Source organism: Mastomys coucha, unplaced genomic scaffold (assembly GCF_008632895.1).
Source record: "Mastomys coucha isolate ucsf_1 unplaced genomic scaffold, UCSF_Mcou_1 pScaffold12, whole genome shotgun sequence".
Taxonomy (NCBI): domain Eukaryota; kingdom Metazoa; phylum Chordata; class Mammalia; order Rodentia; family Muridae; genus Mastomys; species Mastomys coucha.
Genome location: NW_022196894.1, coordinates 85,440,113 through 85,452,612, shown reverse-complemented (window position 1 = coordinate 85,452,612; position 12,500 = coordinate 85,440,113). Strand labels below are relative to the sequence as shown.

The 12,500-nt window shown below is 40.3% G+C and overlaps 1 protein-coding gene across 8 annotated transcripts in view; it reads left to right on the top strand.

The window, feature by feature from the left end:
- The window catches only part of Grik1 (glutamate ionotropic receptor kainate type subunit 1), a 402,690-nt gene that overhangs the window by 252,480 nt on the left and 137,710 nt on the right, over positions 1–12,500 (top strand). For all 8 annotated transcript variants that reach the window (XM_031364336.1, XM_031364335.1, XM_031364332.1 and 5 more), the window contains exon 3: positions 1,467–1,724. In XM_031364336.1, the coding sequence (XP_031220196.1) occupies positions 1,467–1,724 (258 nt within the window). The remainder of the gene's footprint in view (positions 1–1,466; positions 1,725–12,500) is intronic.

Sequence of the window (12,500 nt, the reverse complement as noted above, 5' to 3'; positions counted from 1 at the left end):
TAGAGTATAGACTAGTCTTTCTGGGTGGGAATTTGGTTAATATGTATCAAATAATTTTAAAATATCAAGACATTTTTTGGTAGTAGATGGTGAACTCTACCACCTAGAATCTACATCAAAGAAGTAATTAAGAGACAGAGAAAAATACCAATATTGAAATATTACTTATCATGGTCAAAAATTAAGAGGAGCTTAAATACTTAAATGAATAAGAATGGTTTAGATATATTACACATCCTGCCCAGTGATCTGTTTTTCAAACAGTGGAAATATGCTCTTGAATTTGCAATACCTTAGGGAGAAAGTACTTTGCATTCAATAGTGTATACACCAGTGTATCACACTATGCTTGAATAACAATCCTAGTTTTCTGAAACATCAGTAAGTATTATTCTAAGTTAATGGGCTGATGATAGAGCCTTTGGTCTTCTCTACATTGTAAATATTCTAATTTCTCATAATGAATACTCTTGTTCTTATAACAACAAAAATGTTAGGATAAAGATCTGAAATGTGTAATTTAACTATGATTAGCTGATAATTGAAGGAGAAAGAGGCCTGGCCTTGACCTGGAGTCCACAAGTGCTGGTTCAACTCTATTACTGTGCAGTGGCCATGATTAGGTTCATTGTGTATGAAATGAGTGGGGTAGACTAAGTCTCTTCTAAAGATCACTTTAGGTTCTGCCATTCCACTGCAACTAATTAAGTATTCTTCCTGCTTATAAGTACTCTACTAATATTTCAATAATCTGAATGTCCTATCTGAGTAACTCATTTGTATTTGCAGGGAGTGAGCAATGATTCATTGCTAATCAGCTGTACATTTACACTTATTAGTATTTTACTATCTAAAGAATATAGGAAGCTGGAAAGAAAAGATAGCAAAGATAGCAATTTGGGGTGGGAATTATAGGGGGTTCTCTAATAGTTAAGTAGAAAACTCATGTAAGAAAAAGAAGTGCAGAAACTCCTATATGAGCTTCAGAAAGATGGGAGTCAAAGCATTTTATAGTCACCCACGAGGTCTTCTGCATTCTCAGTCCATACTAATCTCTCCACTGTCACCCTGCCATATGACAGAACTTAATTGATAGGTTATTCATTTGACAAATGGTTTGCTAGTTAGCTCACAGAGTGCTCATGGGATCAAGTAAAGGATTTAGCCTTTATCTGGTTAAAGGTAATGAACTGAGACAAGTAACTCATTTTTATTTGTAGGGAGTTGGCCTTATGATTTATTGCTGATTTGCTGTACATTTATACTTATCAGTATTTTACTATCTAAGATTATTGGAAGCTGGAAAGAAATGATAGCAACAAACAGATGGAAATTATAGAGGGTTCTCTGACAGTTAAGTAGAGAAACTGTGTAAGGAAAACATGAATTCATAGAACTCTCTCATTCTCACCCTTTCCCTGCCTCCCTCCCTCACAATCCTTTCCCTTGTCTTTGGATATTACCAGCATGTGACCAGCTGGCTCTCGGGGTGGCTGCCCTCTTCGGCCCTTCCCACAGCTCCTCCGTCAGTGCTGTACAGTCTATTTGCAATGCTCTGGAAGTTCCACACATTCAGACTCGCTGGAAACACCCTTCTGTGGACAACAGAGACTTATTTTACATCAACCTCTACCCGGATTATGCGGCTATCAGCAGGGCAGTCCTGGATTTGGTCCTCTATTACAACTGGAAAACAGTGACGGTGGTGTATGAAGACAGCACAGGTATGAGACTCTCTCTCTCTCTCTCTCTCTCACACACACACACACACACACACACACACACACACACGCACACACACACATATAAACACGCACACTCAGATGCACGTGCACACATCTACCCAGGCTCACTCTGCCCATCCTGAGATTCTGCAGACAGTACCTCCAGAAACACTCTCTCACATAAGCTAACTGAGAATTCTAAAGGAATTTGGGAATGCCTTGTATAGCTAATTCAACAAATTTAGTTGTATTTTAAAATATACATCATTGTCTTAGGGTTTTCATGCTGTGAACAGATGCCATGACCAAGGCAAGTCTTATAAAGGACAACATTTAATTGGGGCTGGCTTATAGGTTCAGAGGTTCAGTCCATTATCATCAAGGTGGAAGCATGGCAGCATCCAGGTAAGTATGATGCAAGCAGAGTTGAGAGTTCTGCATCTTCATCTGAAGGCTGCTAAGAGAATACTCACTTCCAGTCAACTAGGATGAGGGTCTTAAAGCCCAGATCCACAGTGACACACCTACTCCAACAAGGCCACACCTCCAAATAGTGCCACTCCCTGAGCCAAGCATATTCAAATCATGACAATCATCTAGTTGATATACACTGTGATCTAAGTACAGCGCTAATGGGGGGGTTTCATTAGTGCTACTCTACTGAGAGTGTGATGACATAATTCAAAAGTCCAACAAAAGTAGGTATTGTCTCTATAAAAAGTTACCACAATCAAACAACAAGCAGACATCTAGTTAGACATGCCACTAAAATGATCCATTCCCTAAGAAAGATCGTGAGTCCCGGGAGTGAGTGAGCCCAGTACAAAATTTGGGAGTTTGAGTGGTAGCTACAAACACTACTCTGGCTATAGCTCCTCCCATTGTCACCTAACAGTTCAGTCATTAACTGTTTTAAGACAAATCAGTGGGCCTTGGTCGTTCTAGTCACTTGTTTTAGGATGCAGACTGGAAGATGGCAGTTCAGCACCTAATCATCAATAGATACTGTCTCTGAACTTCATCCATTTGAAGTTAGCTTTGCTGGCACTTCCCATATTATCTTCTGCTCACATTTCAGGGCTTATCAGAGCTCAGGCTCCCTTGTGAGCATGTATGTGGTGTGTGTGTGTGTATGTGTGTGTGTGTGTGTGTGTGTTTGTGTGTGCTGGCTGACATTTTTCTTCTTCAACTATTCTCCACTTTTTTTCCTGAGCCAGGGTGTCATGGCTTGAATATGTTTGGCCCAGGAAGTGGCACTATTTGGAGGTGTGGCCTTGATGAAATAGGTATGTCACTGTGGGTGTGGGCCTTAAGACCCTCATCATAGTTCTCTGAAAGTCAGTCTTCCACTAACAGCCTTCAGATGAAGATGTAGACCTCTTAGTTCCTCTTGCACCATGCCTGCCTGGATGCTGCCATGCTCCCACCTTGATGATAATGGACTGAACCTCTGAACCTGTAAGCCAGTCCCAATTAAATGTTGTCCTTATGAGATTTGTCTTGGTCCTGGTGTCTGTTCACAGTAGTAAAACTCTAAGACACAGGGTCTCTCACTGAACCTAGAGCCCTTTGATTCAGCTAGGTTGCTTAGTCAATAAGTTCCAGGGATCCTCCTGTCTCCATTCCTACACCCCAAACTGAAACTGCAAATGTACACTACAGTAGCTTTTTTTTTTTTTTTTTTTTTTTTTTTTTTTTTTTTTTTTGTAAGTTGGCTACTGGAAATCCAAGCGAATGTCTCCATTTGCCAACTAAGTTATCTTCCAAGTTCTGACTATTTTACCATCTCCCTGCCTTTGTTTAACTGGAGCCAATGAATCTCCTTCATCTACATATTAAAGTTTCTCTACTGCCCATATACTGCTCATATGAGCTACCTTTCCTTAAGAATCCCCAAGTTCTTTCTATGTACTCTTTTAGAGCCTGGCCCCTCCTTGTGCTGAGTGTATTATGTCAAAACTTCAACAAACACAGCTGTGTCTTTCTGCCATGTCAGAATTTATTGAATAACAATAAATTCACAAGGTGCAGGAAGCATTCTCATTAGCAGCAATTTGCCAGAGAATCCCCTTTTCCTTGATATTTATGGCTGGGGCAAGCACAGGGTTTTTGTTGTTCTTTATTCCAATCCTGATTAGTAATGTCAATTCTCAGTTATGAGTTGTACATCAGACAGTCAATAGGTCTCCATTTGAACATATGTAATTTATAGCATGGCTGCAAAGGTTTAGAAAGGCAAGGAGTGTCAAAGAGGACTGAGAGGACAAGGTAGAGAACCTGGCAGAAAGTTTCTAGGGAAGGTCTCTCAGGGCAAAGCAATCTGAAACAAGCAGCAACAACAACAAACAAAACAAGACAAAACATAACCTGCTTCTGCAATGTCTAGTAACTTAGGGCAGGGCACAGACTGATCTCAACACTCAGATGGTAAAGTCATTCATTGTCCATGACCACATTCAAATGTTACCTCTCTCAAGCTCCCTAGGAGCACCAAGGGAAGAGAAGGGGGTTGGAAATGGAAGCATTACGCATTTCATATCAGTGATTTTTTTTTTACATGTCTATGATATGAGGCATTCCTAAGAACTGAATTTCTAGCTTTGCTTAAAACCTGTTTCCTGTTATAGACCAGGTACATAAAAAAAAAAGAGTTCAATAATTTCATGCACAAAAACTAATACTATTGACCACCTGACCTTTTCCCAAGAATTTAGAATAGCTCCTTTCTTCATCTGTTTAGTTCATAGTAAGACTGATGAAATTGGCAGTGAGAATTAGCAAAAGGAGGCCCTTCCAAGCATTTTGGCACTTTTTCAGTTTTCACTGATGTTTCCAGCAAGCATTAGCTCATGCTGTTCCCTAGAAAATGAGTATCATGGATCCTCTATTCAGCATTAAACTCTGGCTCCACTTATACTGATAAAGGTGACTATTCTGATCAGAAGTACCCATTTATGTATTTTTCTGTGCCTCATCTCATTTTGGAAACAAGTGAAAGCCCTAGGTGATTAGACATATAACTCATAAATACGACATGCTAAGCAGTTCCTACTAGGAAGGGTACATCACCAGAGGCTGTGATTTTAGTTTCGCCTGCTTAACGTACAGGGTGACATCGTGTTACAAAATAAACTCCGCAAAGTATATTTAAAGAGCCTTCAGGTAAAACATTACAGTGAAACCCAAGTGCAGTTAGATTGTTCCACATTGCTGTGTTTGGTAAGTAGTTTTGCAAGCTAATAGAATCAAACTAGCTCTCACTTTAGGGAGCTCGCCTTGGTATAAGCACTCAAGATTTCTACGTCTACAGCAAAGCAAAATCATCTAAAAGGAAAATAAATTATAGGAACACCTGTGCTTAACAAGTTCAAACAATGATATGGGCATTATAGATTTTAAGGTATATGCAGACAAAATTTAATTATACAAAAATTGATATACTAACCACCTTTAAACAACAGGGGATCCACTCAGAGTAGCAGCCCCTTTACAGAGCAAAAACATCAGCACATCATTTTCTTGTCGGTGTTGACTATAAAGTAGTATGACCTTTTTATCCTTGGTAGGCTCATCTGAGCTCAGATGCTCAATAAATACTTCTTAAAACGAATATCCCAAATGACTCTGTATGTTACCCATTAAGTTAGAGATGATTCATGTTAAAATGATTTTGCCTACAACATTAAAAATGTAAATGAATAATCAATTGAACCATTAAATTGGAACCTAGAGGGTAAGCAGATCAACTGAGATCGATAAAAGCAGACATTCGGTGACTCAGAGTGGGTTTAATACTGCCTGACTCAGGCTTCTCCAGTGTAGTAATTATCAAGCCGTAAAAAGGAGAAAACAGCAAACCTGAAGGGAAAGAAAGGACTTAGGTGTGCTCAGCACCTACTTCCACAACACAATTAAGTACCCATTAAAGAGCACTTTACTGGGATTTGTTTAGTTGGAGTCTGTTAAATAGCCTGAAGCCAGCACAGATGTCGTGGGACAAAATGCCCCATTACTCCCATCGAAGTCAATGGGAGCAGGATGCAAGTCTCTAAGGACAAAATTCAATTGACTCAATACTTGCAGGCAAAGGTCCTCTACAAGTTAAAGTATAGAAGGGCTCCGGAGTGCTTGTACAAAGAGGAAGTGTTGACGCGGTCCATCTCTTCCCTTCCTCATTTCCAGGTGGTCACACCACTCACCTACCTCCAAGTCTCACATGCTGTTCTGATTTGAGACATCCTGAGAACTTGCTTCATAAGACCTCTCTCTGGCTCATTAGACCCCTGTGGAAGACTGGCTTCTTTCCCTTAACACATAGCAGAAAGCTGAGATGCTGAGTTCCAAATGCAGCATGAAGTCTATTCAGCACTTTCTGCTTTCTAAAGACCTAGTTCAGCCATATGGAGCCTCTGCCAGTTATGCCAGCAAACTTTTTCCGTAAACAGCAAACGCACAGCACAGTATTGTGATCATACGTTCGTGGGCACAACTACATTTTTAGTGTTCATATATAATATGTCGATGAGTGGGCATGGTATATGACAATAAAATTTTATTTATAAAGGCACATATGCTTGGCTAGACTTGACCCTGGGCCTCTAGTTTACCCTGATATCAAATATAAAGATGCACAAGAAAGGAGGGGGAGAAAGAAAAGAAAGGGAACGAAATGGTGGGGGGAGACTAAACACATGTAAAGGCTGAGGCTTAGCCACACCTCTGAAGTTGGATAGTTCCTCTTTCACAATTTACTGTCAAATCCATCTTCATCAATCTTCCCCTCATCCTCTGTGCATGTTTCCAGGTGGCTATCTTAGTTTGCTTGACAAATTTTCTTCAATGTAGGACAAAAGTGGCTGGCACCTTTCCTTATCCATCAGAAAAGTCACAACTAACAATGGTGACATATAACATAATTATAAACAGAAAGGAATTAGTAAAACATAATGGATTTATTTAATAATGGATTTATTTAACCACACTTTCACATGATGCCAAGATCCTTTAGAAGAAACTCTAAAAGACACGGGGAACCCTGGGCTTTCTTTATGTATGCATACATACATGCATGCATGCATGTATGTCTATATGAAGGTGTGTGTATTACAGGGGCACTGCACATAACAGGCAACTATTCTACCACTAAGCTATTGTTCCCATCGTTGAATCTCTGTCTATTTTTATACTTAATTTGAATGAAGAATGGATACCTGTGTAGAAATGTGAAAGGTCAAAATGGATGATATAATAGTGATAGAAATCGGAGGGGCCAACTGCAGGATCAGCTTTCTGAAGTGAATGAACTATGTCAGAAATAATCAGGCTTGCATTTTTACAGTAAATGTATGAAACTGTCCCGCAGTTTCATGAACTGGGCTCTGCCTCGACCTTAGGGAGAAAGGAGACCTGAAACACAGAGTTGAGAACAAAAGGACAAGAAGCCAAGTTGAAGGTTTCCAATCAAAGCTCTCCTTTACTTTGGGGGTTCAGCATTTATATACAAGAGAGCAAACTGAATCTCTAGGTTACAATGACATTTGAATAACATAAGGAATTCGGGAGGAGTCAGGAAGAGTCTAAACAAAGTCAAAGGGGAAGTCCAAGGGAAGCTGGCTGCTGGGTTGAAGGTGGAGACTCAGGACATCCCGCAGGTCTAGACTCTGGGGAGTGGCTGGAGGCGCAGTCCACAGTGGGGGAGGAGGTCAACAACAGATGTCCTCAGGCTGTATACGTGCCAGCCAGCAGGCGTAGCTTCCTCTGGAATCCTCGAAGGTGGAACTCATAGTAGTGAGTCTTTGGTTCAGGCACAGAAGGCATGAGTTGAGTCTGCAGTGGCAAGCCCCGATGTCTTGCAGCTGAGGGACCCCAACAAATGTAGAAGCTACATCAATTATGCTGCCTTTAGTACATCGAACACTACTAATTTTACTTGGTAGTGGCCATTGGCAACCACAGGGTCTTTTGTTGCAATCTCAATTGATAATACTAACTCTTAGATCACATTTGCTTTTCCATAAGTACTACAGAATGTCACTGGGAGAGGTTAAAGGCTGCAGGGTTTGAAGAAGCCTTGCTGAAGGCACAGGCACAGTGCTGATAGAGTTGCTAAGAGGACCATTACTGGGATTAGATGTTACAGAACTAAGCCGCACAGCCTTAAATGTGCATAGAGATGTTCTAAAAACCAGGGCTGGGTACAGGCAAATAAGAGACTCTGGGGGCCTGTTTCAAGCAAAGGCTTGTGGCAAACTGAAGCCCTGGGCAGAGAATTGAGGGTTCATCATTTATTGACACTGTTACATATGCATCCTACGGTCTTATGAGAGGTTGGTGAGTGTCACTGCACTGAAGGATTAAATGTCTCTTCTTTTATATGAGTCGATGAAGCGCCTCTGCATTCCATTGGTTGCTAAGTGTGCTAAGGGCCCAACCCTGACCATTTTTATAGAGGCATTTAAAACACCAATGCATCCATGTTTTCCTGATTTAATATTAATTTAATAAAGTCATAAATGGTGATGTTGCCTGTGCAGAAACACCTTAACATCATTCTGTCTCCTGGTTCATGCTGGATTCTTGGTGGTTTATTCATGCAAGCAAGGTACAGAGGCATTCCACACCAACATTTACACTCAATATGGTTGCAAACTGCTGTTTTATAATAATGGAATCACTCAGGGCATAGCACAGACTGAAAATTGCTATTTTTGTGTGACATGGAGGAACCAAATCAGGACATAGTGTTGGGTTCCTTTTTCTTGGCATAGATGGGAGAACTTTCTGGACTGACTCTTCAAGGGTCAAAGGAAAGAATGAGTGTCTCAGGTTGCCTTGGTGAAGAATGTTGTTATCAAATCTCACAGCATGTGTGTGTGTGTGTGTGTGTGTGTGTGTGTGTGTGTGTGTGTGAGAGAGAGAGAGAGAGAGAGAGAGAGAGAGAGAGAGAGAGAGAGAGGACAAGATGGTGGTAGAAATGTAGAAAAGTCTTGCTCCTGAAACCTTCCAACCTCTTCCTTTCCCATTCAAGGAACTTGGAGCTAAAAGGTGTTACACTCTGTAATGTCATGCATCTGAGCCCCAACACTAATGACTAATGGACACTAACGACTTAAACAGTTGCTGCTACCTTTAAACCAATGACATTCTGAGAATGATTTCTGTACAAGGAAACATGAACTTGGAGGCCAGAGAGGGTGGGATTTCAGTGTTCCATTACACTTGGTTAGGCAAACACCCAGAGCTCCAAACAAGCAAGCGCTAATCCACGTTTCATTGGGAAGACCACACACATGCCTAGGCTTTAGTTTGTCACTAACTCAAGACAACCATGTAAGAGTTTGACTAGTCCTTCCTCTCAATTCCATTTAAACTTCCCTTCAGTAAATGGGCTTAATACTCATATCTAGATAGATCCATTGATGTTCCTGAGATACCTGGGAAACCAAGCAAGGCAACAGGGCATGCATAATCCTTGGTATGCTTCCTTTGATTGTGCTCTAACTGACTCCCTTCCCAGTGTGCTTCCTACAAGTTGTTTGGTTTTGTTATAAAAAAGGCAACTGCTTTCTTTAAATAATGTCTAAAATTTAGACAAGTATGAAAATATAAATCTCTCTCTCTCCCACTAACACATATTCACACACTCAGACAAATATACACACACACACATGCATACACAATGTAGGCAGGAAATCAGAATGATAAAACACTCTGTCTATTCAATGATAGGCACCCTTCTTATAAGTATTTACTAGTAGCAAAAAATGTTCCAGAGTACAAGCAAAAATATCTCTGACCTTTTGAATTCTCCAGCCTGTTTATCTAAACAAAACACAAAAGTAAGTATTTCATATATAAATACCAGTAAATGTTATGTAAAAAGAGAAAGCGGCTAATGATATTTGAGGGACTAGACAGGGAAGAGATTTGTAAATTTATGTAAGGATATCTGAGTAGTATTTAATAGTATATATTTAAGTAAAACTCCAAAAGAGGAAAATGACCAAGCAATGCAGATGGATACCTGGATAGAAAATTCCACTATGAACAGCTGATGAGAAGACCTTGAGGTTAAGTAACTTCCCAATGGCTTCTCAATGATTAACACATCGTTAAAAATCTTCCAAACATAATAGCTAGAGAGATATTTGAGTGGGGAAAAATTTTGTACAAAGCTGAGGACCTCAGGTCCAAGCACCCATAAGAAGTGCTACACAGTGCTTCTGACTCAAGCACAGTATGAAGGGAGTAGAGACAGGACCATAGCTTGGCTGTTCTGGCCACCAGTCTCACTGTAGCTTCAGTTAGAAATGCATTTCAAGAGAGTAAGGTGGGAAGTGATGAAGCAGGACACCTTACATCTTCCACGATGTACCATGTGTGTGCATGGGCCCATGCATCTGTGTACACACATGCATACATTAAACAGATACAACACACACAGACACAACAGGCACACACACAATCAGCCTATACAAAAATAAGATTTTAAAAAGGCTTTCATATCTTAAAGAATTTTAATACATGAATAAGGATTTTTAGATCGTTATTTTAGACTTCAATGAGCACAGTATTTAGTCCTTACCCCAAACATATGCAGCAACAGTAGAGGAGTGCTGTCTTATGAGCTCTCCCTACACTAGAGGAGTGCTGTCTTATGAGCTCTCCCTAGTCTCTGGCTTACCTTGTGCTTTGATCTTCTTTATTCTGTCCTGTTTGTCCTGGCCCTTGCTTAATTGTACATGTGTCAATAATAATGTTCTAGTGCAGGATATGTGAGTGAGGTGTAAGTGTCTGAATGTTTTGGCAGCAAAAGAAAAATGGATGAAACTTTGGAGGAAGAATGCCACCATTGGGATCTCCATATCTGCAGAGCAGGAATATGTTATGAAGCTTGACTTAAACCCTTATGAAGTATCAAGGGAGGAGCAGCTTTGGAATAATTCAAAGCATGAGTTTCTAACCACCCAATAGGACTCTGGGAAGAGCATTTCTTGCTGTTTTAAGACCTTCTCTCTTGGCCTCAGACAGTAGGGTTTTTGTCATAAAAGGGCCTTACCATGGATTCTTCACTGCCCTGTATAAGAAATGATTTAGTTTCCAATGCTAAGTAGACCAGTTCCTGCAGGACTCAGCTCATATGGCACCATACCCTCTTGACACCATCCTATAAGAACATTTTTTATATTTAATAATGCTGTTCCATTCTGTCTGGATATATACTGAGTATTTACTATGTCTTGTGGATTGTTCCAGGCACTTGTAATTCACCAGTGAACCAAAACAAAATAGAAAACACAGACTTTGCACGCTTATTTTCTGTGGAAACCTAAAGAACAACCTATTTATTCATCCTCAACAAAGTGATATGTTTTGCTCCAAACATGGTAAATAATATGGAAGAGAAAAAAGTAGTGTAGTGGGGAAAAATCTGGAAGTGGAGTGCAGTTCTCAGTGTTTGGAACCATGTCACCTTGCAATAATGAGGTTTGAGCAAAATGTTGAGGCCAGTGAGGAGGTGAGTTAGATGGTGCCAGAGGGTTTCAGCTAAGCTAGCTGCTAGTGTTAGGGAAAACTTGTCTTATACATTATAGAGCTAGGGAAGAGGTCAATGTGATTGGAACTGAGTTAAATAAGATCGATGGTAGACAAAGTCAGGGGAGAGGAATTGATGGAGCCCATGGTGGGGTACTCGAGGTCCCTAGAAGAATTTGTGTTCTGTGTGAAATGTAAAGTCATTGGAGAAGGTATTGAAGAGAGTCAAATCAGTAATATTTTAATGGAGGTTGTTGTACTCTATGTAGGTAATGGTGGTCATGACAACTGTAGGAGTCAGATTGCTCCTACAGAAACCAAGCCAGAAAATGGAGGTGTTAGCATTGGGGTAAGAGAAAATCAACAACTAGGCTTGTTAGAGACTGAACAAGCCTAACACTGAGTGTTTGAATGTGCTTCCCATTTGCAAATTTTTCCTGTATGGCCCTTTCTCTTGCTCCCATTTACATTGTATGTGTGGTGTGTTTGAATGTTGGATCAAAGAGTGAGAAGTCTTTGAGAAAGCCGTGTATGCAGCATGGATAGCCCCAACTTGTCATTTTCCCCTGCTTTGACAGCTTTTTAAAGCTGTCTTATGTGTGCATCAGTATTTTTGTGCCAGCATGACATCGACTTTGAAGTATAAAACTCTGAGAAATTCAAGGCACTTCAGGTTGCAGACATTTGCCTCAATGGACTAACACAACAGGCAGAGAGTGAACTCCCTTAGCTCTCCTAAAGTAGCAAAGTTTGGCTGGCATTTCAGTCAAGTCATATGTCAAGAAAAACATATTGCATCCCTTTGACATGAGACAAATGCCATATGGTAAGCTTATTTTTAAATTTCTAAGACAGGAAATCTATACTCTGTCTTAGGAACTATTAATGCTGTGGTAAAGGCAAGGCATGCTATGACTTCTCATACCTGTGGGTTAAAAAAATAATTCTAGAATGATAAGAATATCTTGGTGGTTGGGCGATGGGGAGGTGAGTAGAAGTTAGTCTCTTCAGCTTTGGCTCTTCATGAGCCAAAGGACAGAGTTGCCATCATCTGAGCTGTAGGAAGACAAATGGATGTTGTCTTACTTTCCTGTCTGATGCTGTGGCTACATTTCCTGGCCAAAAGTGACTTAGTGAAGGAAAAGGAAAAAGATTTATTTAGCTTACAGTTCCAGATTACAGTCCATAATAATTCATTATTGATAGGAGGCCAAGGCAGGAAGTCAAACAGCTAGGGACATT